Consider the following 27,608-nt stretch of genomic DNA (forward strand, 5'->3'; position numbering starts at 1 on the left):
CCAGAACCATTAGAGGTTCCAGAACCATGAGAGTTTTCCAGAACCATTAAAGTGTTCCAGAACCATGAGAGTGTTCCAGAACCATTAGAGTGTTCCAGAACCATTAAAGTGTTCCAGAACCATGAGAGTGTTCCAGAACCATGAGAGTGTTCCAGAACCATTGAAGTGTTCCAGAACCATTAGAGTGTTCCAGAACCGTGAGAGTGTTCCAGAACCATGAGAGTGTTCCAGAACCATTAAAGTGTTCCAGAACCATTAGAGTGTTCCAGAACCATTAAAGTGTTCCAGGACCATGAGAGTGTTCCAGAACCATTAGAGTGTTCCAGAACCATGAGAGTGTTCCAGAACCATTAGAGTGTTCCAGAACCATTAAAGTGTTCCAGAACCATTAGAGTGTTCCAGAACCATTAAAGTGTTCCAGAACCATTAGAGTGTTCCAGAACCACAAGAGTGTTCCAGAACCATTACAGTGTTCCAGAAACATTAATGTGTTCCAGAACCATGAGAGTGTTCCAGAACCATTAGAGTGTTCCAGAACCATTAGAGTGTTCCAGAACCATTAGAGTGTTCCAGAACCATTAAAGTGTTCCAGAACCATTAGAGTGTTCCAGAACCGTGAGAGTGTTCCAGAACCATGAGAGTGTTCCAGAACCATGAGAGTGTTCCAGAACCATTAAAGTGTTCCAGAACCATTAGAGTGTTCCAGAATCATTAAAGTGTTCCAGGACCATGAGAGTGTTCCAGAACCATTAGAGTGTTCCAGAACCATTAGAGTGTTCCAGAACCATTAAAGTGTTCCAGAACCATTAGAGTGTTCCAGAACCATTAGAGTATTCCAGAACCATTAATGTGTTCCAGAACCATTAAAGTGTTCCAGAACCATGAGAGTTTTCCAGAACCATTAAAGTGTTCCAGAACCATTAGAGTGTTCCAGAACCATTAGAGTATTCCAGAACCATTAAAGTGTTCCAGAACCATGAGAGTGTTCCAGAACCATGAGAGTGTTCCAGAACCATTAAAGTGTTCCAGAACCATTAGAGTGTTCCAGAACCATGAGAGTGTTCCAGAACCATTAGAGTGTTCCAGAACCATGAGAGTGTTCCAGAACCATAAAGTGTTCCAGAACCATTAGAGTGTTCCAGAACCATTAAAGTGTTCCAGAACCATGAGAGTGTTCCAGAACCATTAGAGTGTTCCAGAACCATTAAAGTGTTCCAGAACCATGAGAATGTTCCAGAACCATGAGAGTGTTCCAGAACCATTGAAGTGTTCCAGAACCATTAGAGTGTTCCAGAACCGTGAGAGTGTTCCAGAACCATGAGAGTGTTCCAGAACCATTAGAGTGTTCCAGAACCATGAGAGTGTTCCAGAACCATGAGAGTGTTCCAGAACCATTAAAGTGTTCCAGAACCATTAGAGTGTTCCAGAACCATTAGAGTGTTCCAGAACCATTAAAGTGTTCCAGAACCATTAGAGTGTTCCAGAACCATTAGAGTATTCCAGAACCATTAATGTGTTCCAGAACCATTAAAGTGTTCCAGAACCATGAGAGTGTTCCAGAACCATTAGAGTGTTCCAGAACCATTAGAGTATTCCAGAACCATTAATGTGTTCCAGAACCATTAAAGTGTTCCAGAACCATGAGAGTGTTCCAGAACCATTAGAGTGTTCCAGAACCATTAAAGTGTTCCAGAACCATTAGCGTGTTCCAGAACCAGTGAATGCATTTGGACTGAACGTCCATTAATGACCCAGTGAACAGCAACACAAGTGTGTGTGTGTGTGTTTGTGTATATGTGTGTATGTGTGTGTGTGTATATGTGTGTGTGTGTGTACTTAAATAGATGTAGAAGTGTGTTATTGTGGGTGCTGTGGGACAGGCTCCACCCTCTTCTGCCCATCTCTCCGTCTGCTGTGGGACAGGCTCCACCCTCTTCTGTGGTTTAAAATGCAGAGTCACCAGAACGCTGTCTTCTGTGGACCATGTGACCACAGCGTGGCATTATGGGATGGGCCGTTCTCCCAAAGCCGACAGAGGCTCATACTTGTGGTGTTTACACTGAGAACTCAGAACACACTGAGAACAGAGCAGATGGGGTTAGGTTCTGAAGGTTCTGAAGGTTCTGAGGGTTCTGAAGGTTCTGGAACTGAGAACACAGCTCCTGCAGTCTAAGGGTTAGGACACGGTTAGGACAGGGGTAGGACAGGGTTAGGACAGAGGTCAGGACAGGCTTAGGACAGAGGTTAGGACAGGGTCAGGACAGAGGTTAGGACAGGGTTAGGACAGAGGTTAGGACAAAGTTAGGACAGGGTCAGGACAGGGGTAGGACAGGGTTAGGACAGAGGTTAGGACAGGGTTAGGACAGAGGTTAGGACAGGGTTAGGACAGAGGTTAGGACAAAGTTAGGACAGGGTCAGGACAGAGGTTAGGACAGGGTCAGGACAGGTTTAGGACAGAGGTTAGGACAGGGTCAGGACAGAGGTTAGGACAGGGTTAGGACAGAGGTTAGGACAAAGTTAGGACAGGGTCAGGACAGAGGTTAGGACAGAGTCAGGACAGGGTTAGGACAGAGGTTAGGACAGGGTCAGGACAGAGGTTAGGACAGGGTTAGGACAGAGGTTAGGACAGGGTCAGGACAGGGTTAGGACAGGTCTAGGACAGAGGTTAGGACAGGGTTTGGACAGGGTCTAGGACAGAGGTTAGGACAGGGTTAGGACAGGGTTAGGACAGAGGCTAGGACAGGGTTAGGACAGAGGTTAGGGCAGGTAAGGACAGGGTTAGGACAGAGGTTAGGACAGGGTTAGGACAGGTCTAGGACAGAGGTTAGGGCAGGGTAAGGACAGGGTTAGGACAGAGGTTAGGACAGGGTTAGGACAGGGTTAGGACAGGTTAGGGCAGGGTAAGGACAGGGTTATGACAGGGCTAGGACAGAGGTTAGGACAGGGTTTGGACAGGTCTAGGACAGAGGTTAGGACAGGGTTAGGACAGAGGCTAGGACAGGGTTAGGACAGGGTTAGGACAGAGGTTAGGGCAGGGTAAGGACAAGGTTAGGACAGAGGTTAGGACAAGGTTAGGACAGGTCTAGGACAGAGGTTAGGGCAGGGTAAGGACAGGGTTAGGACAGAGGTTAGGACAGGGTAAGGACAGGGTTATGACAGGTCTAGGACAGAGGTTAGGGCAGGGTAAGGACAGGGTTAGGACAGGGTTGGGACAGGGTAAGGACAGGGTCCCTGTAGTTCCTCCTCTGCTCTTCTTTTCTTTGCTGTTTCTTGTGGATCTTCCTCTCCTCTTCCTAGATGTACAATTATTTTGTTCCTTCCAAAACCACCTCTGGTTTTACTGAAACTTATAATCAACAGAGTCCAGACACAGACCACACATTGATGATGTCAGCCTGCCCCCCCCCCCCCCCCCCCCCCCCCCCCCCCCCCCCCCAATCTGCTTCTTTTCTGTCACATTGTGAAACCTTATCGGTACAGACCAGAAACAGCAGAGTCACATGTTAGTGGACAATGGTTTTAGCAGTAGAACTGTTCTATAGATAGGATTCATCTATGAAAGGACTGATCTTATTTGGATCCCCCCACCCCCCCACCCCTTTCTAAAATGGCCACATATTGGTCAAATACCTGACCCAAATGCTGCCAGGTTAGTTTGTGTGGTTGTCTGTGCCTGAACAGGTTTGTTTGTGTCTGACCTGGGTCCCTCTCTGTGTTTCCTCCTCAGAATGCAGTGATGATGGGATGGATGTGAACATGGGCCAGTGGGCAGCCATGCGAGCCCCTCTTCTAGGCCCGGCCCTGCTGCTGCCGCTGCTGCTGTCGTTGCTCTTCCGGCCTCTGTCCTGCCACGGCCAGGTTACCCATGGGGCCTCTCAGCATGGACCTCGCTTCGCCTTCACTCAGGCCGTCTACCACGCCACGGTTTATGAAAACTCAGCGGCGCGCACCTACGCCAACAGTAAAGTTAAAATGGGCATCCACTTGGCCCAGCGCTCGTGGGAGATCCGCTACAGGATCACCTCCGGAGACGACGAAGGCTTTTTTAAGGCGGAGGAGTACGTCCTCGGGGATTTCTGCTTCTTGCGAATAAGGACTAAAGGCGGTAATGCGGCCATCTTGAATCGAGAGATTCAGGATAATTACGTATTGACAGTAAAAGCCTCCGTCAAGGGGGAGGCCCTACTGGAGACCTGGACTAAAGTCAGCATCCAAGTTTTGGATATGAATGACCTGCGACCCTTGTTTTCCCCTACAACATACTCCGTCACCATCACGGAGAGCACCCCACTCAGGACTAGCATAGCACAAGTTACTGCTACCGATGCAGATATTGGCTCCAATGGGGAGTTTTACTATTTTTTTAAGGAGAAAAATGGAACTGGTTCGCAGTCCACCCCACTAGTGGAGTGGTGTCTCTGAGCGGAAAGCTGAATGTGGACGAGCAGAACCGGTACGACTTGGAGATCCTGGCGGTCGATAGAGGCATGAAGCTCTATGGAAACAATGGAGTCAGCAGCACCGCCAAGCTCTTTGTCCATGTAGAGCGTGTTAACGAGCACCCCCCCGTCATGAATGTGGTCACCCATAGCCCCTCGTGGCTGGATAAAAACCCAGTGTACGCCATGGTCACCGTGGAGGACCTGGACGAAGGCTTAAATGGAGAAATCGATTCGGTAGTCATTGTTGGGGGAGACCCTTCCGAGCAGTTTTTTATAGAAAGAATCGACGAAGGCGAGTTTGCACTAAAGGGCTCAGAGTCGGTGAACTGGGAGACCTGCCCCTATGGCTGTAACCTGACTTTACAGGCCAAGGACCGCGGCACCCCGCAGAAGTTCTCCACTGTCAATATTGTTCACATTGTGGTCAAGAAACGGCCAACAGTGGACGCAAAGTTTGAGAAGGAGGTGTACGATGTCAGTCTGAATGAAATCTCACCGCCGGGCACGATTGTAGAGGCAGTTAAGATCAAGCCGGAACCTGATGATGCGGAATATATTCTGGCGCCTTCTGCTGATTCTGCATTTTTCCAAATGAACACTGTCACAGGTGTAATCTCCACCAAGCACTGGTTTACCAAAGTCAACCAGGACGTTTTTAATCTTGAGGTGTTAGAAGTCGATAGTGAACTGAAGGTGAAAGTGCGTGTCACCATTGACGACGCCAATGACAACACTCCAACGTTTGCGCTGCCCTCTTACGAGGTGTTCATCAATGAATCTGTACCTGTTGGGACCAGTGTTTTAACAGTTTCTGCCGTGGACGAAGATAAAGGTGAGAACGGGTACATAACATACAGCGTTTCCAGCCTTCAGCCGCTCCCCTTCAGAATCAACCAGTTTTCAGGAGTCATCAGCACAACTAAAGAGTTGGACTTTGAGTCGTCATCAGAGAGCTTTGTGTTTGTAGTTAGAGCGTCTGACTGGGGGTCGCCTTACAGGCGCGAGAGCGAGGTCAACGTGACCATTCACCTGGAGAATGTAAACGATAACCAGCCGTTGTTTGAGAAGGTTGCATGTCAGGGGGTGATTTCTATGGATTTTCCAGTGGATGAAACCATTACTACGATGTCCGCAATCGATGTAGATGAGTTAGAGTTAGTCAAATATAAGATCATTTCTGGTAATGAATGGGGGTACTTTGATCTCAACCCAGACTCGGGGGTTCTCGTACTGCAACGTTCCCTCACTACAGCCACTCCTAAGAATGGTGTCTTTAGTCTGAAAATTACTGCCACAGATGGTGAGAACTTTTCCGATCCCATATTTGTTAACATCTCAGTTGTTCACGGGAAATCACCTCCTAAAAGTTTCAACTGTAAAGAGACGAGAGTAGCCCAGAAGTTAGCTGAAAAGTTGCTCAAAAAGTCCAAAGCTAGCTCCAAGCCCAAAATTGAGGAAGGTTTTATTGACCTGTTCTCTGTCAATCGGCAAATGCCTCAGTTCGACAAAGCTTTTCCCACAGATATCGCAGTGCAAGAGGACCTAAATATTGGCTCCAGTGTTTTTATGGTGAACGCCTACGACGGTGACACAGGATTTAATGGTCAGATTGTATATGCGATTTCTGATGGGAACACTGACAGTTGTTTTAAAATTGACATGGAGACTGGCCTGATAAGTGTTTTCCTGCCAATGGATAGAGAAAAGAAAGATCGCTATCTTCTCAACTTAACAATCTATGACCTCGGCCTGCCGCAGAAAACTGCTTGGAGGCTTCTTACAGTCTACGTAGAAGATGCCAACGATAATTCACCCCAGTTTTTACAAGAGGGTGGTTATAAAATTGTCATCCCTGAAAACACAGCCATAGGTACAGATGTCATTCAAGTTGAGGCCACTGATAAAGACCTGGGACCTAACGGGGAGGTGGTTTACTCTCTTCTGACCAGTACCAGCCAGTTTGGCATTAATTCCACCAATGGAATAGTGTACGTCGCAGGCCAATTAGACAGGGAATTCGTCCCTAGCTTTAACCTGAAAATTGAGGCTCGAGACAAGGCAGAGAAAAGGAGCCAGAAGTTCTCAGTGACCACATTGAAAATCTCTTTGGAGGACGTGAACGACTGCCCTCCACTCTTTATCCCTAGTGTGTACAAGGCCAGGGCCCTGGAAGACCTGCCAGTAGGAGCTGTGGTGGCGTGGTTAGAGACTCAGGACCCAGATGTAGGACTAGGAGGCCAGGTTCGATACTCTCTTGCCAGTGACTACAACGGATGGTTTGAAGTAGACAAGTCCAGCGGGGCCATTCGGCTGGCGAAGGAGCTGGACTATGAGACCCAGCAGTTTTATAATCTGACGGTGAGGGCCAAAGACAAAGGGAGGCCGGTGTCGCTTCTGTCCGTCACTTTTGTGGAGATCGAAGTGGTGGATGTCAATGAAAACCTCTACGCCCCCTACTTCAACCACTTTGCCTTGACCGGATTAGTTAAAGAGAATTCACGAATTGGAACTACTCTTCTTCAAGTTACTGCTAATGACGAGGACAACGGCAGAGACGGAGAAATCCAGTACTCCATTCGTGATGGAAGTGGGCTCGGACGGTTCGCCATCGATGAAGAGACAGGTGAGTTCCTTTGTTTTATTGTCTTTTCTGTAGGACTTCATTTGCAATGGAATCCATTCATTACGACAGCTCGCTGAAGTTGCTGTGGCATTTAAGTTTAGATGTCGGCTCCTTAGCTGTCTGTCACGAATGTCGGACCACTGTCTTGATAACTGAACATGGGACCAGGTACTGGAGGCGTACGCTTGGCCTCGCCCTATGGTGCCGTCCAAACTGAAGTGTTAGCAGTAGTTCGTAGATGTGTCCATGCATCTGTTGGTCAGTCCGTCGGTGTGTTGTTCAGTCCAGACTATGTTAAAAACACTGTGTCAATAACTGCTGGATGGCATGTCTTCAAATATGGTGCACATGCTCAAATATGGTGCACATGCTCAAATATGGTGCACATGCTCACTTGGTCCAACAGTCCAGTATTTAACAGGTGCAGCGACACGGTCCTTTCTTTGAAAACCAGCCGGTTCTGCTTAGTTTAGGGTTAGGGTCAACACAGGAGGTTAGGGTTAGGGTCAATTCAGGTTAGGGTGGGTGCACCAAGGGCTTACTGCAGGTCAGGGTCGAGGTTAGGGGTTAGGTTCAGGGTCAGGGTTAGTCCAACACCCTGGACTGTAGTGCTAGTCTGAAGGGGTCGGTTGAATATTCTCAGTAAAACACACATACAAAACCAAACGGCCCTGCCCTGTGTTGGACATGCTCAGTCGTTAAACGGCCCTGCCCTGTGTTGGACATGCTCAGTCGTTAAACGGTCCTGCTCTGCGTTGCACATGCTCAGTTGTTAAACGGCCCTGCCCTGCGTTGCACATGCTCAGTCGTTAAACGGCCCTGCTCTGCGTTGCACATGCTCAGTCGTTAAACGGCCCTGCTCTGTGTTGCACATGCTCAGTTGTTAAACGGCCCTGCCCTGTGTTGCACATGCTCAGTCGTTAAACGGCCCTGCTCTGCGTTGCACATGCTCAGTCGTTAACGGCCCTGCCCTGTGTTGCACATGCTCAGTCATTAAACGGCCCTGCTCTGTGTTGCACATGCTCAGTTGTTAAACGGCCCTGCCCTGTGTTGCACATTCTCAGTCGTTAAACGGCCCTGCCCTGTGTTGCACATGCTCAGTCATTAAACGGCCCTGCCCTGTGTTGCACATGCTCAGTCGTTAAACGGCCCTGCCCTGTGTTGCACATTCTCAGTCGTTAAACGGCCCTGCCCTGTGTTGCACATGCTCAGTCGTTAAACGGCCCTGCTCTGTGTTGCACATGCTCAGTCGTTAAACGGCCCTGCTCTGTGTTGCACATGCTCAGTTGTTAACCTGCTGTGCTTTTCCTGAGGTGATTAACAGGAGCAGAGTGTGTGTGTGGGGGGGCTCGTTAGCAGAGCCTTGGCAACAGCCATAAATCAGCACCAAGCACCTGAGAAACAACACACACACAATTACACACACACACACACACACACAATTATACACACACACTGTACACACACACACACACACACACACACATTTACAACTGAAAGAGAATGATACTGGGCCTTACACACACACACACACACACATGCACGCACACACACATACACACACATGCACGCAAATGCATGCACGCGCACACACAAACATGCACATGCACACATGCACACACACATGCATGCAAACACACACACACATTCTTCCTCCTTCGTACAGTTCAGTTAAATGGAACAGAGCTGTGAGTAGTTCTGGTTCTAAAGGGGAGGGGGGTCAGTCTACATGATGGTTGTGGTTCTAAAGGGGGGGGGGGGGGGGGGGGGGTTTAGTCTACATGATGGTTGTGGTTCTAAAGGGGGAGGGGTTAGTCTACATGATGGTTCTGGTTCTAAAGGGGAGGGGGGTCAGTCTACATGATGGTTGTGGTTCTAAAGGGGGAGGGGTTAGTCTACATGATGGTTCTGGTTCTAAAGGGGGGGGGGGGGGTTAGTCTACATGAATGCCAGGTTTGAATGGAATGTACTCCCTGACCCCTGGTTCTGTATGAGGGTCTCCCTGACCCCTGTTAGAACAGAAACACCTGGATTCAATGAGTCCACAGACTGATGTGAACTGTGGAACGGCTGCGACAGCTGTTTGTGTTTGTTTGTGTTTGTCTGTTTGTTTGTGTTTGTTTGTGTTTATGTTTGTTTGTGTTTGTTTGTGTTTATGTTTGCTTGTTTGTGTTTGTCTGTTTGTGTTTGTTTGTGTTTGTTTGTTTGTTTTTGTTTGTGTTTGTCTGTTTGTTTGTGTTTGTGTTTGTCTGTTTGTTTTTGTTTGTGTTTGTCTGTTTGTTTGTGTTTGTTTGTTTGTCTGTTTGTTTATGTTTGTTTGTGTTTGTCTGTTTGTGTTGTTTGTGTTTGTTTGTGTTTGTTTGTCTGTTTGCTTGTGTTTGTTTGTGTTTGTCTGTGTTTGTGTTTGTTTGTGTTTGTCTGTTTGTTTGTGTTTGTCTGTTTGTGTTTGTTTGTGTTTGTCTGTTTGTGTTTGTTTGTGTTTGTCTGTTTGTGTTTGCAGGTGACGGTGGTTTTACAGTTTTTCTGGGATCACACTGTATATGAAGGATGTGTGTGTGTGTGTGTGTTTCAGTCTATATTAATGCAGTGGTTGTTGGTTCGACGCTGCAGGGACAGGAAACCTGAGTCTATTTTTCTGTTGTTGTGTTCAAGTCAAAGAGTCACATTCTGCAGATGATAAGGTTAACATTAACACACACACACACACACACACACACACACACTTCATCAGTGTCACTTCTCTCTGGGAACACAGACCTGAGGTAAAGGGGGGGGGGGGGGGGGGGTTGTGGCTCCTGTTTCTGCTGTGATTCATCTGTAACGGACTGATGGGGGGGGGCAACAAAACCAGCATTGTGTCCAGAGTGGAGGGTCCAGCCAACACTGACTCATATATGGACCTGTAAGTCCAAGACCTGGACCCAGGAGCCAGGACCAGGTCCAGGACCAGGTCCAGAACACACATAGAACCACAGGTCCAGGACCCAGGACCCAGGACCCAGGCCTATTTTTCCCATCAAACCCAGTAGTAAATCTGCAGTGGTTCTTTTGTGTGGGTTCTTCTGCTGTTCTTATTCGACTGTCGATCAGATTGGTCTGGATGTGGAACCCACACTAAAATGAGTTCCACAGCCTGGACTGTGGAATTTATACACTTTGTAAATTCACCCCAGGGGTCGGATCGAAACCTTTTGGGGGGGGGGGGGGGGGGGGGGCACGCTTTTGGGCCCTGGGACGCATGTTTGACAGCCCTGGTTTAGTGCATTATTTAGATCTACATTTGTGTCAGATTCACAGTGAAAGGGCTGGAGGATGAGAACAGACCAAAAAGAGCAGTAGGGGGGGGGGGGGGGGTATAGTGGGTGGGTCCATGTCACAGTCACATGGGATTATTAGTGCGAAATGAGCAGCAGGCAGCCGTTAGCCTGTGGGTTCGATGCCCTCACCCACAGATAGAATGAACCCCCAGGTAGTTCTGGGGCTCCGAGCCCCCCCCTGCAGGTAGAAGCCTCATTAACCCACTAGCATTAGTACCTGCTAGCATTAGTGCTCACTAGCATTAGCACCCACTTGCATTAGCACCCACTAGCATTAGCGCCCACTAGCATTAACACCCACTAGCATTAGCGCCCACTAGCATTAGCGCCCACTATCATTAGTGCCATAATGGGCTGGGACCACCACAGTGGACAGGAAGTGTCTGTCAGAGTGAGGAAGACTTCTTCCACCCCTGATGCTCTGCTCAACGGCTGGATGAAGACAACAGACATTCAACTGGGGGTGGGGTTTAGCAGAGTTCAAAGTGGGTGTGGCTACAGATGTCTACACCTACTTTGGTGCTGATTGGTCACTGTTCTGGACATTAAACTACAATCAGCTGTTTTTGAATGTCCCTGTTCTGCTGTTGATGTAGAACCAACAGACTAAACAAACACTGGATGTGGGTCTGGGTCTGGATCTTCTTCTTGGTCTTCCAGCTGTTCCAGACTAAGGAACTGGAAACCCTTTGACTGACAAACACTGGACTGATCCACAGCTCTGATTCTGCTGATTGTTCTTCTTTTTGGTGGTGTTCTGAGTGGTACCTGTACCTGTGGTACCTGTACCTGTGGTACCCATACCTGTACCTGTACCTGTGGTACCTGTACCTGTGGTACCCATACCTGTACCTGTACCTGTGGTACCTGTACCTGTGGTACCTGTACCTGTGGTACCCATACCTGTACCTGTACCTGTGGTACCTGTACCTGTGGAACCTGTACCTGTGGTACCTGTACCTGTGGTACCTGTGGTACCTTTACCTGTGGTACCTGTACCTGTGGTACCTGTGGTACCTGTGTGGTTTGGGGTCAGTGTTACATGACTCCTCTGTTCTTCTCTATTGTCCTCTCTGTGCTGAACTCAGTCTCTGTGTTTGATCACATGTTTCTTCTTGAATCCTGGTCTGTTCTGGAGCTGATGAGGACCGGATGAACCTGTTCTTTAGTTCACATGTATTTAAATTCTCAGTATTTGTTTGTAAAGGCTGGAAAAAGCAGCAGATGTGTTGGTTTCAATAGGTCAGTCCTTTGTTCTGTTCATATTTGTTGTGCCTTTTGTCTGGTATTTGATCTGTGGTTTGTATTTGTGGTGTCTTCTACGCCCATGGAAGGACTGGGCAGGGTTTTATGATAGACACAATAATAATAATAATGATAATAATAATAATAATAATGATGATAATAATAATAATAATAATAATAATAATAATAATAATAATAATAATAATGTACGTGCTTTGATCAGGGGTTGGTTTCCTGTTTTGTTAGTGACAGCTGCTGTGACTGCACACATTCAGTCCACCTGGTCTAGACCTGGGTCTGGTACTGGTACCTGGTCTGGACTGGGTTCTTCCTCCTCATTTTTCCTGCTCTGACCTTTGTCTGGTCTGGTCTGTCTGCTCAGATCAGTGCACTTCTGACAGAACAGACATAAGAACAGAACAGAACATAGAACACAGAACAGAACATAGAACATAGAACAAAACCTAGAACAGAACACAGAACAGAACATAGAACATAGAACAGAACACAGAACAGAACACAGAACACAGCACAGAACACAGCACAGAACACAGAACAGAACACAGAACAGAACACAGAACACAGCACAGAACACAGAACAGAACACAGAACAGAACACAGCACAGAACACAGAACAGAACACAGAACAGAACTGTTTCTGCTCCTCCTGTCGTTCTGTTCTCCTGGTTCTTCAGTGTTCAGGTGGACTTGGACTTTCTGTGGTCTGATTCAGTGCAGAACTGTGTCAGTTGTTTTTCTGTGTACCCAAAGCCTTCAGAGTGAACAGTCTGTCAGGGTTACCAGCACAGGGACCATGTGTGAGTCAGTGTGTGGGCGGGGCTACACTAAGTGGGTGGAGCGACACTAAGAGTCCACAGGTTCAGAAAAAAAAAGACTGTGTTTGGAATGGACTGGACAGATATAGACTGGACCAAGACTGCACAGACTGGACCAAGACTGGACAGATACAGACTGGACCAAGACTGGGCAAAGACTGCACAGACAGAACAGACCGACTGACCGAGGTCTGACTGCTGTTCAAATGAACATCTGACATCTGTATAGTCTGGATAATAGTCTGTATAGTCTGGATAATAGTCTGTATAACCTGGATAATAGTCTCTATAGTCTGTATAGTCTGGATAATAGTCTGTATAACCTGGATAATAGTCTGTATAGTCTGCATAGCCTGGATAATAGTCTGTATAGTCTGGATAATAGTCTGTATAGTCTAGATAATAGTCTGTATAACCTGGATAATAGTCTGTATAGTCTGCATAGCCTGGATAATAGTCTGGATAGTCTGGATAATAGTCTGTATAGTCTGGATAATACTCTGTATAGTCTGTATAGTCTGGATATAGTCTGTATAGTCTAGATAATAGTCTGTATAACCTGGATAATAGTCTGTATAGTCTGCATAGCCTGGATAATAGTCTGTATAGTCTGGATAATAGTCTGTATAGTCTGGATAATACTCTGTATAGTCTGGATAATAGTCTGTGTACTCTGGATAATAGTCTGTATAGTCTGGGTAATAGTCTGTATAGTCTGGATAATAGTCTGTATAGACTGGATAATAGTCTGTATACTCTGTATAACCTGGATAATAGTCTGTATAGTCTGGGTAATAGTCTGTGTAGTCTGGATAATAGTCTGTATAGACTGGATAATAGTCTGTATACTCTGTATAACCTGGATAATAGTCTGTATAGTCTGGATAATAGTCTGTATAGACTGGACAATAGTCTGTATACTCTGTATAACCTGGATAATAGTCTGTATAGTCTGGGTAATAGTCTGTGTAGTCTGGATAATAGTCTGTATAGACTGGATAATAGTCTGTATACTCTGTATAACCTGGATAATAGTCTGTATAGTCTGGATAATAGTCTGTATAGACTGGATAATAGTCTGTATACTCTGTATAACCTGGATAATAGTATGTATAGACTGGATAATAGTCTGTATACTCTGTATACCCTGGATAATAGTCTGTATAGACTGGATAATAGTCTGTATACTCTGTATACCCTGGATAATAGTCTGTATAGTCTGTATAGCCTGGATAATAGTCTCTATATCTGGATAATAGTCTGTATAGTCTGTATAGTCTGGATAATAGCCTACATAGACTGGATAATAGTCTGTATAGACGGGATAATAGTCTGTATACTCTGTATAGCCTGGATAATAGTCTGTATAGACTGGATGATAGTCTGTATAGTCTGGATAATAGTCTGTATAGTCTGTATAGCCTGGATAATAGTCTGTATAGTCTGGATAATAGTCTGTATAGACTGGATAATAGTCTGTATAGTGTGTATAGCCTGGATAATAGTCTGTATAGCCTGTATAATAGTCTGTATAGCCTGTATAGCCTGGATAATAGTCTGTATAGTCTGGATAATGGTCTGTATATACTGGATAATAGTCTGGATAGACTGGATAATAGTCTGCATAGTCTGTATAGTCTGGATAATAGTTTGTATAGTCTGGATAATAGTCTGTATAGACAGGATAATAGTCTGTATAGTCTGGATAATAGTCTGTATAGACTGGATAATAGTCTGTATAGTCTGTATAGCCTGGATAATAGTCTGTATACTCTGTATACCCTGGATAATAGTCTGTATAGTCTGTATAGTCTGGACAATAGTCTGTATAGTCTGTATAGCCTGGATAATAGTCTGTATACTCTGTATAGCCTGGATAATAGTCTGTATAGACTGGATGATAGTCTGTATAGTCTGGATAATAGTCTGTATAGTCTGTATAGTCTGGATAATAGTCTGCATAGACTGGATAATAGTCTGTATAGACGGGATAATAGTCTGTATACTCTGTATAGCCTGGATAATAGTCTGTATAGACTGGATGATAGTCTGTATAGTCTGGATAATAGTCTGTATAGTCTGTATAGCCTGGATAATAGTCTGTATAGTCTGGATAATAGTCTGTATAGACTGGATAATAGTCTGTATAGTGTGTATAGCCTGGATAATAGTCTGTATAGCCTGTATAGCCTGGATAATAGTCTGTATAATCTGGATAATAGTCTGTATAGACTGGATAATAGTCTGTATAGACTGGATAATTGTCTTTATAGTCTGGATAATAGTTTGTATAGTCTGGATAATAGTCTGTATAGACTGGATAATTGTTATGTATAGTCTGGATAATAGTTTGTATAGTCTGGATAATAGTCTGTATAGACTGGATAATAGTCTGTATACTCTGGATAATAGTCTGTATAGACTGGATAATAGTCTGTATAGTCTGGATAATAGTTTGTATAGTCAGTGTAATAGTCTGTATAGACTGGATAATAGTCTGTATAGACTGGATAATAGTCTGTATAGACTGGATAATAGTCTGTATAGACTGGATAGTCTGGATAATAGTTTTTATAGCCTGGATAATAGTCTGTATGGCCTGGATAATAGTCTGTATATTCTGTATCGTCTGGATAATAGTCTGTATAGTCTGGATAATAGTTTGTATAGTCTGGTTAATAGTCTGGATAATAGTCTGTATAGTCTGGATAATAGTCTGTATAGACTGGATAATAGTCTGTATAGTCTGGATAATAGTTTGTATAGTCTGGATAATAGTCTGTATAGACTGGGTAATAGTCTGTATAGTCTGGATAATAGTCTGTATAGTCTGGATAATAGTCTGTATAGACTGGGTAATAGTCTGTATAGTCTGGATAATAGTCTGTATAGACTGGATAATACTCTGAATAGTCAGTATAGTCTGGATAATAGCTTGTATAGTCTGGATAATAGTCTGTATAGACTGGATAATAGTTTGTATAGTCTGGTTAATAGTCTGGATAATAGTTTGTATAGTCTGGATAATAGTCTGTATAGACTGGATAATAGTCTGTATGGTCTGGATAATAGTTTGTATAGTCTGGGTAATAGTCTGGATAATAGTCTGTATAGTCTAGATAATAGTCTGTATAGACTGGATAATAGTCTGTATAGTCTGGATAATAGTTTGTATAGTCTGGTTAATAGTCTGGATAATAGTCTGTATAGTCTGGATAATAGTCTGTATAGTCTGGATAATAGTTTGTATAGTCTGGATAATAGTCTGTATAGTCTAGATAATAGTCTGTATAGTCTGGATAATAGTCTGTATAGTCTGGATAATAGTTTGTATAGTCTGGTTAATAGTCTGGATAATAGTCTGTATAGTCTGGATAATAGTCTGTATAGTCTGGATAATAGTCTGTATAGTCTGGATAATAGTTTGTATAGTCTGGTTAATAGTCTGGATAATAGTCTGTATAGTCGGGATAATAGTTTGTATAGTCTGGTTAATAGTCTGGATAATAGTCTGTATAGTCTGGATAATAGTTTGTATAGTCTGGTTAATAGTCTGGATAATAGTCTGTATAGTCTGGATAATAGTTTGTATAGTCTGGTTAATAGTCTGGATAATAGTCTGTATAGTCTGGATAATAGTTTGTATAGTCTGGTTAATAGTCTGGATAATAGTTTGTATAGTCTGGTTAATAGTCTGGATAATAGTCTGTATAGTCTGGATAATAGTTTGTATAGTCTGGTTAATAGTCTGGATAATAGTTTGTATAGTCTGGTTAATAGTCTGGATAATAGTCTGTATAGGGTTATAGGGTCCCACTGATATGGGAGCCTTCCTTTTCTTTTCCACCTCTTCTTCCTCTCCTCTTCTCCTCCTCCTTCTTCTCCTCATCTCCTTCCTCTCCTTCTCCTCCTTCTCCCCCTCTCCTTCCTCCACCTCTCCTCCTCTTCTCCTTCTCCTCCTTCTCTCCTCCTCCTCTCCTCCTTCTCCTCCTCTCCTTCTCCTTCTCCTTCTCCTCCTCCTCTCCCCCTCTCCTTCCCCCTCATCTCCTCCTCCTCTACTTCTCCTCCTCCTCCTCCTTCCTCTCCTCCTCTCATTCCTCTTCCTCCTCCTCTCCTTCTCCTCCTTCCTCTCCTTCTCCTCTCCTCCTCCTCTTCCTCCTCCTCTCCTTCCTCCTCCTCTCCTCCTCCTCCTCTCCTTCCTCTCCTTCCTCTCCTCCTCTCCTTCCTCTCCTCTTCCTCCTCCTCCTCTCCTCGCTCTCCTCCTCCTCTCCTTCTCCTCCTTCCTCTCCTTCTCCTCTCCTCCTCTCCTTCCTCTCCTCCTCCTCTTCCTCCTCCTCTCCTTCCTCTCCTCCTCCTCTCCTCCTCCTCCTCCGCCTCCTCTCCTTCCTCTCCTCCTTCTCTCCTCCTCCTCTCCTTGTCCTCCTCTCCTCCTGCTGTAGAACACACACACACTAAGTGAATGCCCTGACTGGGATGAGCACTAATGCTAATGCTAATCAGTGCCTTCATTAATCTTCTCTTAATTCCTCATTAATACCAGACTCTCAGTTGGTGTGGTTTGTGTAAAGCCTCTGCCTCAGATACCCAGCAGCCCTTGGGCCATGCAGGCTCCACCTCAGAGTCTGGAACCAGGACCATTAAGACTGGAATTAGACTGGAAAGGGTTCAGAGGAGCAGATGGAAATGGTCAAACTCACTGGTTGTGTTTCCTGTGGTTGTGTTTCCACATGTATCAGTTTCATCCTTCTGCTGTTTCCACATGTTTCAGTAAATATACTGTTTTCTGTGTTCAGATCAGGTCTAGTTTTTAGATGTTTCCTGCTTGACAGTTTCCACTGTGACTCCCGTCTTCCTCAGAAGCGTCATCCGACGTGCTGCTGACGTGTCATTCATCAGCTGGTCGGCTCAACGGACCAATCAGAGCCCGTTGAGCCGACTGCGCCTCCTCCGCCTTGGGTGGTCTGTGGAGGAGGGAATCCCAGGTGTGCAGAGGGTGTACGCCCCCTGGTCCCAGGTGATGGTGTCGCTCGCCCACTTCCTGATCTCTATCGCCTCCTTGATCCAACGTTTGAGTTTGTTTGTTTCAGAAGTTCTGACTGTGCCCTGATCCCTGTCCATGATGTGGGTGTGTCTTCTGCAGTGGTCTGTGATGTGGGTGTGTCTTCTGCAGTGGTCTGTGATGTGGGTGTGTCTTCTGCAGTGGTCTGTGATGTGGGTGTGTCTCCTGCAGTGGTCAGTGATGGTCGATTTTAAGTTCTCCTGTTCGGCTTAATCCTTTTGAGTCCATGTGAATTTCCCCACTGTCTCCTTTTCACATTCTTTTTGGTGTTCGTTTTTCCTTTTGTTGAAAGATCGTCCTGTTTTCCTGATGTATGTTTTGTTACATGATTTGCATGGTTTCTTGAAAATGACATTTTTGGTCCGTTACTATTTTGTCCTTTGGGTGTACGAGTAACTGACAGAGTTTTGTGTGTGGTTTGATGACAGTGTTGATGTGGTGTTTTTTCATGACCCTCTGTATTGGTTCTGTTATCCCCTGGATGTATGGTATGGTTATGAAATCTTTGGGTTTATCGTTGGTCTTTTTTGTGTGTTTTGTTTTTTTGTCTTTGCTCTTCTTTTCTTTGTTTTTGACTTATTGTCTGCCTTTGTTGATGGCCCATTTGGGGTACTGTCACAGTGTAAGAGCGTGTTGAATATGTTTTTCCTCCTCCTGTCTGTCGTGTTCGTCGGTTATGACGGTGGCCCATTCATATAGTGTTCTGACGACTGAGAGTTCGTGTGCTGTGGGGTGTTCTGATGTTCAGAGGAGGAACTGGTGTTCTGATGTCCAGAGGAGGTACTGGTGTTCTGATGTCCAGAGGAGGTACTGGTGTTGTGATGTCCAGAGGAGGTACTGGTGTTGTGATGTCCAGAGGAGGTACTGGTCGGTGTGTGTGGGTTTTCTGTAGACTGTGATTTTAATACTGCTGTCTTCTCTGTGGTGGATGTTCATGTCCAGGAATGATATGGTCCAGTTTGTTTCTTCTTCGTGGGTGAGTTGTATGTTTCCAGTTTGGTCAGTGCTGTTTAAGAGGTCTGTAAGTTCTTGTGTGTGTCCGGTTTTTATTTTTCCTGGATGTCGTCTACGTATCTTTTCCAAAGTAATGGTTTGCAGTGGGTGGGTGCTGTGTGGATGGCTTCAGTTTCCAGGTCCTCCATGAAAAAACTGCTCATTATTGCGGATAGTGGGTCTCCCATGGCGAATCCTTCTGTCTGTCTGTATATTTTGTTTCTGAACTGAAAGTAGGTGGATTTGGCAACGAAATTTAGAAGTGTGGAGATGTCGTGGACTGTCAGGTTTGTGCGTTTCTTGAGGGTCCGGTCTTGTTTTAAGCGATCTTGTACTATGTGCAATGTGATGTCCACAGGGGTTTTGGTGAAAAGAGATATTATGTCGTGTGAAATGAGGATTTCGTCTTTTTCTACTGTCATGTTGTTGAGTTCTGGGGCTAGTTTTGAATTCTTGCAGTGGTGTTGTGTTGTGCCGAGGAAGGGTTTGAGGATTTCCACTATGGCTTTGGAAAGGTTGTAGGTGACCGAACCGATGCTATTATTGGCCATAGAGGGGTGTTCTTTTTGTGTATTTTGGGGTTCCATATATTCGGGGGGTGATATTAGCTGTGGGTATGAGGTGGTCGTATGTGTCTCGTGTTATTTTATTGTTTTCTAGTAGTGTTTTTAGTGTCCTTTTCCTCTGTGGGGTCTTTTTCAGTATTTCATATGTGTCTCTGTCTCCTAACATGTTTTCCATCTGTTGTTCGATTTGAGGATCCCTGCTACCGCGTTCTGGACTTCTGCTTTCTGTCCCTGGTCTTGGATTTTATGGCATGCTAATTCTGTGGCGAGTATATATTCATCATGTGGTATTTTTTTGGGTGTAATGGCAAAATTTAGTCCTTTGGTTGACACTTTTTTTCTGGTTCTGTGAGGGTGCATTTTGTTAGATTCGGCAACCATTTTTTATTGGTTTTGAAGTGTGCTTGTCTGTTTTAATTTCTTCTTTCTATTAGTTTGTTGAGTTTTTTGATCTGATGTTGCTTTGTGATGCCAAATTCTTGTTCATATGTGCGTTTCAGCGATGCATTTATTTCTTCCTCCATGTTCTTCTCCAGTGTGTGGTGGTGCTTGAAATTGTCCATTTCGTCTTTTATTTGTGCGCTGATTTCGTTGATCATGCTTAACGTTGTCCTTGTCCGTTCTCTGATGAGGACTTTCCTGGCTTTTTTAATGATGTTTTCTGCGTTCTTGGTTGGGATAGGGCTTTTTATGTTAAGGCTTGCCGGTGTTATGTCCTCATCTCTGCATCACATGTTGAATCTTAGGTGGTTTTTCGGGCAGGCTTGCTCTTTTTCCAACTTTTCCAGTCGGTGGAGGGCCTTACCACTGTCATGTCCAGAACTTTCTTGGTTAAGGCTAATGACGTTCACTTTGTCTTCTGTTTCAGTAAATATACTATTTTCTTTGTTCAGATCAGGTCCAGTTTTCAGATGTTACCTGCTTGACAGTTTCCACTGTGACTCCAGTCTTCCTCAGAAGCGTCATCCGACGTGCTGCTAACGTGTCATTTATCAGCTGGTCGGCTCGATGGACCAATCAGAGCCCGTTGAGCCAACCAGAGCCGAGTGGAGTCACAGTGGAAACTGTCAAGCAGGAAACATCTGAAAACCTAGACCTGATCTGAACAAAGAAAATAGTATATTTACTGAAACAGAAGACAAAATGAACGTCATTAGCCTTATCCACGTTTCAGTTTCATCCTTGTGGATCTGAAATAATTCCACAGAACTGATGCTGTTTTGGTTTTTGGCACCAAGTCTGCATTTACGGGGATTTTCTCTGGTTCGTTCTCATTTTTAGGCCGGAGCCGAGTAAAGCCGGCGCAGGGCCTATTGAGTCTGCAGTGGGCGAATGGGGACGAAATCACCAGTGACGCAGTCGCCTTTCTCCACTGTCGCCACTCTCACACATATTCACATTCACGGCACTGAGACCTTTAAGAACATGTACATGACATGTGCACAAATCGCATATTTACACCTGCTCAGAATGAATGGGAGTCAATGGGACACGCCCAGTCGGGGTCAGTCACGTGTGTGTAAGTGCATGACACATGACCTCTGACCCCACAGACATGTGGGGGAGCTCAAGAGCTTTCAAATAAGGCCAAATATGTGGTTGCCACGGAAACGGCTATATTGTTCTTGCTCAGATTTTTTTTTTTCTTCTCCTGCTCTTTGAGCTCAAATTTGACCCCCTGAACATTTACGAAAACTCACCAAATTTTGCCCAAAATTCAGAAGTGCGAGAAATTGAATTTACATATAGGTTTCGTAGATGTCGGTAAAGAAATTTTGCTGCAGCGCCCCCTTGAAAAGTGGAAATACATTACGCCAATGGGAGCATGTCCAACGTAAAGTTTGTCGTAGAGCCACGAAAATCAGTGCACAGATTCATCATGAGGAGACAAACAAAAAATATTATTATGGCCACGCCCCTAAACCAACCCTTAGTCAACCATATTGGATTGAAATTTCCAAAATGCTGAGTCAGCGTTTTCGCTGACGTCGTATTTTAACTATCTCCTCCTTGGGCATTTGGCCAAATGAGCTCAAAATCGGTGTACAGTATCTAGAGAAGTGGGGCATCAAAAATTAGCCAAATTCTTGGGATTGGTGTCACCGTTTTTGTGTGACGACATCGCAAACTTTGCAAATTTTCTTCGGGAATTTACCATTACGAAAATTGCTTCAGTTCGGACATACGAACACCAATTTGGCTCAAATTTGACTCAGACATCTATCTCCCAGGCCTACACCCATTTATTAAAAGAAATTGAAATTTGCACTATAGCACCCCCTACAAATGTACATTTACAAAAATGACATCAGTTCGGACATATGAACACCGATTTGGCTCAAATTTGACTCAGACATGTGTCTCCCAGGCCTACACCTACTTGTCAAAAGAAAGTGAAATTTTGCACTACAGCGCCCCCTACAAGTTTTTTTTTTAAATTTGTTTATTAAAATTGCTTCAGTTCGGACATACGAACACCAATTTGGCTCAAATTTGACTCAGACGTGTATCTCCCAGGCCTACACCCATTTATCAAAAGAAATTGCCATTTCGCTCAATAGCGCCCCTTACAAATTTACCTTCACGAAAATTGCATCAATTCGGACGTACGAACACCGATTTCACTCAAATTTGAATCAGTTGTCAATCTCCCAAGCCTACACCCATTTATCAAAAGAAAATTCCATTTCACGCAATAGCGCCCCCTACAAATTTACCTTCACGAAAATTGCATCAGTTCGGAGATACGAACACCGATTTGGCTCAAATTTGACTCAGTGGTACATCTCACAGGCCTACACCCATTCAATGGAACAAATTGAATTTTAGCTCCATAGCGCCCCCTACAGATTTATTTATACAAGAACTTGTTCAGTTGGGACGTACGAACACTGATTTTTCTCAAATTTGAGTCAATTGTCAATCTCCCAGGCCTACACTCATTCATCAGAAGACACAAAATTTGGGGCTAGAGCGCCACCAGCTGAACGATGAACATACTTCTACTGGACGTGCCCTTGGCGAGGGTCTTTAGATGCCGCTTGCGGCTTTAATTCAATGTTTATTTTTCTTTCTCCTGCGCTTTGAGCTCAAATTTGACCCCCTAAACATTTACGAAAACTCACCGAAATTTGCCCAAAATTCAGAAATGTGCAAAATTGAATTTACATATAGGTTTCACAGATGCCGGTAAAGAAATGTTGTGGCAGCGCCCCCTTGAAATGTGGAAATACATTACGTCAATGGGAACACGTCCAACGTAAAGTTTGTCATAGACCCACGAAAATTGGTACACATATTCATCATGAGGAGACAAACAAAAAATATTCCTGTGGCCACGCCCCTAAACCAACCGGAAGTCGGCCATATTGGATTGAAATTTCCAAAATGCTGAGTCAGCGTTTTCACTGACGTCATATTTTAACTATCTCCTCCTTGGCTGTTTGGCCAAATGAGCTCAAAATCGGTGTACAGTATCTAGAGAAGTGGGGCATCAAAAGTTAGCCGAATTCTTTGGATCAGTGTCACCGTTTTTTTGTGACAACATCGCAAACTTTGCAAAGTTTCTTCGGGAATTTACCATTACAAAAATTGCTTCAGCTCAGACATACAACCACCGATTTGGCTCAAATTTGACTCAGACGTCCATCTCCCAGGCCTATAGCCATTTATTAAAAGAAATTGAAATTTCGCATACTTCTACTGGACGTGCCCATGGCGAGGGCCTGTAGATGCCGCTTGCGGCTTTAATTTTGTCTTATTTTTCCTTCTCCTGCGCTTTGAGCTCAATTTTGACCCCCTGAACATTTACGAAAACTCACCAAATTTTGCCCAAAATTCAGAAGTGCGAGAAATTTAATTTACATATAGGTTTTGTAGATGTCGGTAAAGAAATGTTCCTGCAGCACCCCCTTGAAAAGTGGAAATACATTACGCCAATGGAAGCACGTCCAACATAAAGTTTGTCGTAGAGCCACAAAAATTGGTAGACAGATTCATCATGAGGAGACAAACAAAAAATATTATTATGGCCACGCCCCTAAACCAACCCTTAGTCGGCCATATTGGATTGAAATTTCCAAAATGCGGAGTCAGCGTTTTCGCTGACATCATATTTTAACTATCTCCTCCTTGGGCATTTGGCCAAATGAGCTCAAAATTGGTGTACAGTATCTAGAGAAGTGGGGCATCAAAAGGTAGCTGAATTTTTTAAATCGGTGTTACCGTTTTTGTGCGACGAGGTTGCAAACTTTGTGAAGTTTTTTCGAAAATTTACCATCAAAAAAATTGCTTCAGCTCAGACATTCAAACACCGATTATTCTTAAATTTGACTCAGACGTCTATCTCCCAGGCCTACACCCATTTATTAAAAGAAATTGAAATTTCACATAATAGCGCCCCCTACAAATGTACATTTACAAAAATGACATCAGTTCAGACATACGAACACCGATTTGGCTCAAATTTGACTCAGACATGTGTCTCCCAGGCCTACACCTACTTGTCAAATGAAAGTGAAATTTCGCACTACAGCGCCCCCTACAAGTTTTTTTTTTTTATTTTTTTATTACAATTGCTTCAGTTCGGACATACAAACACCGATTTGGCTCAAATTTGACTCAGTGGTACATCTCGCAGGCCTACACCCATTCAATGGAAGAAATTTAATTTTAGCTGCATAGCACCCCCTACAGATTTACTTATACAAAATTTTCTTTAGTTTGGACATACAAACAAAGATTTGCCACAAATTTGAATCAGTTGTCAATCTCCCAGGCCTACACCCATTCATCAGAAGACATTGAAATTTGGTGCTAGAGCGCCACCTGCTGAACGATGGACATACTTCTACTGGACGTGCCAGTGGTGAGGGCCTTTAGATGCCGCTTGCGGCTTTTAATTTTTTTTTTTTTTTTCTTATTTTTCTTTCTCCTGTCGGCCTTATTGGATGGAAATTTCCAAAATGCTATGTCAGCGTTTTCGCTGACGTCATATTTTAACTATCTCCTCCTTGGCCGTGTGGCCAAATGAGCTGAAAATCAGTGTACAGTATCTAGAGAAGTGGGGCATCAAAAGTTAGCTGAATTTTTGGGATCGGTCTCACTGTTTTTGTGTGACGATGTCGCAAACTTTGCAAAGTTTCTTCGGAAATTTACCATTACAAAAATTGCTTCAGCTCAGACATACAAACACTGATTTGGCTCAAATTTGAATCAGACGTCCATCTCCCAGGCCTACAGCCATATATTAAAAGAAATTGAAATTTTGCACTATAGCGCCCCCTACAAATGTACATTTACAAAAATGACATCAGTTCAGAGATACAAACACCAATTTGGCTCAAATTTGACTCAGACATCTGTCTCCCAGGCCTACACCTATCTGTCAAAAGAAATTGAAATTTCGCACTACAGCGCCCTCTACAAGTTTTTATTAATTTTTTAATTAAAATTGCTTCAGTTCGGACATAGGAACACCGATTTGGCTCAAATTTGACTTAGACATCTATCTCCCAGACCTACAGCCATTTATCAGAAAAATGTGAAATTTGGTGCTATAGCACCCCTACAACTTTACCTTTGCGATAATTGCTTCAGTTTGGACATACGAACACCGATTTGGCTAAAATTTGAATCAGTCGTCAATCTCCCAGGCCTACACCCATTTATCAAAAGAAATTATCATTTCGCTCAATAGCGCCCCCTACAAATTTTCCTTCACAAAAATTGCATCAGTTCGGAGATACGAACACCAATTTGGCTCAAATTTGACTCAGTGGTACATCTCGCAGGTCTACACCCATTCAATGGAAGAAATTAAATATTGGCTCCATAGAGCCCCCTACAGATTTACTTCATCAGAAGACGTTAAAATTTGGTGGTAGAGTGCCACCTGCTGAACGATGGACATACTTTTACTGGACGTGCCTGTGGAGAGGGCCTTTCAATGCCACTTGCGGCTTTAATTCAGTGTTGTTACCAGTGACTCACTGCATGTGCAGGGGGCGTGGCCTACTACCGCAGACTGATTATATGGATCTGATGTGGATCTGATGTGCTCCTCTATTTCTCATGTGTTTCGCTGCAGCAGCTCTTGTTAGGCCCGAGCCGAGTAAAGCCGGCGCAGGGCCTACTGAGTCTGCAGTGGGCGCATGGGGACAAAATTGCTAGTGACGCGGTCGCCTTTCGCCACTATCGCCACTCTCACACACATTCACATTCACGGCACTGAGACCTTTCCGAAGATGTATATGACATGTGCACAAGTCACATATTTACACCTGCTCAGAATGAATGGGAGTCAATGGGACACGCCAAGTCGGGGTCAGTCACACGGGTGTAAGTGCACGACACATGACCTCTGACCCCACAGACATGTGGGGGACCTCGAGAGCTTTCAAATAAGGCCAAATACGTGGTTACCATGGAAACAGCTATATTGTTCTTGCTCAGATTATTAGGCCCGAGCCGAGTAAAGCCGGCGCAGGGCCTATTGAGTCTGCAGTGGGCGCATGGGGACAAAATCGCCAGTGACGCGGTCACCTTTCGCCACTGTCGCCACTCTCACACATTTTCACATTCACGGCACTGAGACCTTTCCGACGATGTATATGACATGTGCACAAATCGCATATTTAACACCTGCTCAGAATGAAGGGGAGTCAATGGACACGCCCACTCGGGGTCAGTCACGTGGGTTTAAGTGCACGACACGTGACATCTGACCCCACACACATGTGGGGGACCTCGAGAACTTTCAAAAAAGGGCAAATACGTGGTTGCCATAGAAACGGCTATATTGTTCTTGCTCAGATTATTATTAGGGACCGAGCCGAAAGGTAAGGCCCTCTCACACAGTGAGAGGCCTTGCCTGCAAGCAAGGCCCTATTGTTATTTGTTCGTTTTTATATTATTATTATTCACACACCACTTTGACCTGGATTTTGACCCCCTGAACATGCACGAAAACTCACCAAATTTGGCACACATGTCAGGCCTGGCGAAAAATTTGATAAAATGAAAAAATTAACCCCATAGGTGCCAAAATGGCCTCTCTAGCGCCACTTATGTGAAAAAAATGGCAACTGCCCTATTGGCCAGTAGGAATGTTGTACAGACATGAAACCAGTGCCAAAATTTTTGTTGGATAAAGCGCTACAAATCATGCACTGACACTTATGACCTAACTCCAACAGGAAGTTCGCAATATGCCTTTCAAAATAAAATTTCTAAAACTAACTCCGATGACACCATTTGTCGTATTGACTTCTAAATAGCCCCAAAAGATAGAGTGAACCCTCATCAAAAAACTGATCTCACACTTTTTCCAGACCTGTCTTAGTTTTTCTTTTACAGGGCTGCAAAGTTGCGATGTTTGAAACTCATTTTTCACTTTGGAGTTTTTCCCCACATGTGACATATCTACGCGTTCACGGTACTCACCACAATACTCACATGCAAAAATTTTTAAGATAGCATGTACAGTTATTGATTTATAACAATTTTTTTTTCTTTCATTCTTTTTTCCACTTTAGACTGCCATTTGACCCCCTTAACATGCTCCAAAACTCACCAAATTTGCCATGTATGTCATGGCTGCTGAACACTTTCATACCATATCAAAATTAACCCTTGGGTGCCAAATGGACTCTGTAGCGCCACCTATGTACTAAAAAACACACAAATCTTCCCTAGCGGCCAGTAGGGAATGTCACAGAAACATGAAACAAATGCCAAAATGTTGGTCTGATTGAGCCGACAAATCATACACTGACACTTATGAGCTAACTCCAACAGGAAGTTGGCAATCTGCCTTTGAAAGTTACTCTACGTTTCTGCAATTACTGCTTATTCATTTTAGACTTTTGACACAAAAGTTTTATCTCATTAAATTCCCACAAGTCTGCAGAATCCAAAAGTGAAAGAATTTTTCAGATACGACCTACGGTTATGGAATAATGGCGATTTTTGGAAGAGTATGTGTAGTTTCACTTTTCACAATGACAATATCCCCATATAAAGGACACTGCTGCCATCTGGTGGGTGTCTGATAATAGATCAGTGGTTAGAGCAGTGTTCTGTTATGCAGGAGTCCTGGGTTCAAACCCCAAGAAGGGAAATAGCTTTTTTTTTTTTTTTTTTTCTTCCCTTCATCACATTTTAAAACATGTTTTGCTGTATTTTGTTGTGGGATATTGGACATTTTGCACACATTACAAAGTAAACACAGTACATTTTTTTCAAAATAAAACCCTTATTAAAAATAATACATACTGTCTTTTACATAACTTCTTTTCATTTTTATGACCAAACGCTCAACTGTTTGTACAATGTTTCTTCATTCAAAAGTACTCTTTCTCACAGACACACATGCTCACACAATAGGGTTTTTCCAAAATAAAAGCCTTAACTGTGAGAAATCATCACTTTTATACTCACTTATTCATACAACTTCAATTCATTTTTCTAACTGATTTTTTCCCTCACATACTAAACAAATGCACATACACACAGTAGGGTTTCCAAA

The 27,608-nt window shown here is 44.0% G+C and overlaps 1 protein-coding gene across 1 annotated transcript in view; it reads left to right on the forward strand.

The window, feature by feature from the left end:
- Positions 1 to 3,732: 3,732 nt before the first annotated feature.
- The window catches only part of LOC115415940 (protocadherin Fat 3-like), a 36,209-nt gene continuing 12,333 nt past the window's right edge, over positions 3,733 to 27,608 (forward strand). The window contains 2 exon segments of the mRNA XM_030129622.1: positions 3,733 to 4,368; positions 4,371 to 7,065. Of these exon segments, the coding sequence (XP_029985482.1) occupies positions 3,745 to 4,368; positions 4,371 to 7,065 (3,319 nt within the window). The 5' untranslated portion in view covers positions 3,733 to 3,744.

The sequence above is a fragment of the Sphaeramia orbicularis genome, unplaced genomic scaffold (genome assembly GCF_902148855.1).
Source record: "Sphaeramia orbicularis unplaced genomic scaffold, fSphaOr1.1, whole genome shotgun sequence".
NCBI classification, from domain to species: Eukaryota; Metazoa; Chordata; class Actinopteri; order Kurtiformes; family Apogonidae; genus Sphaeramia; species Sphaeramia orbicularis.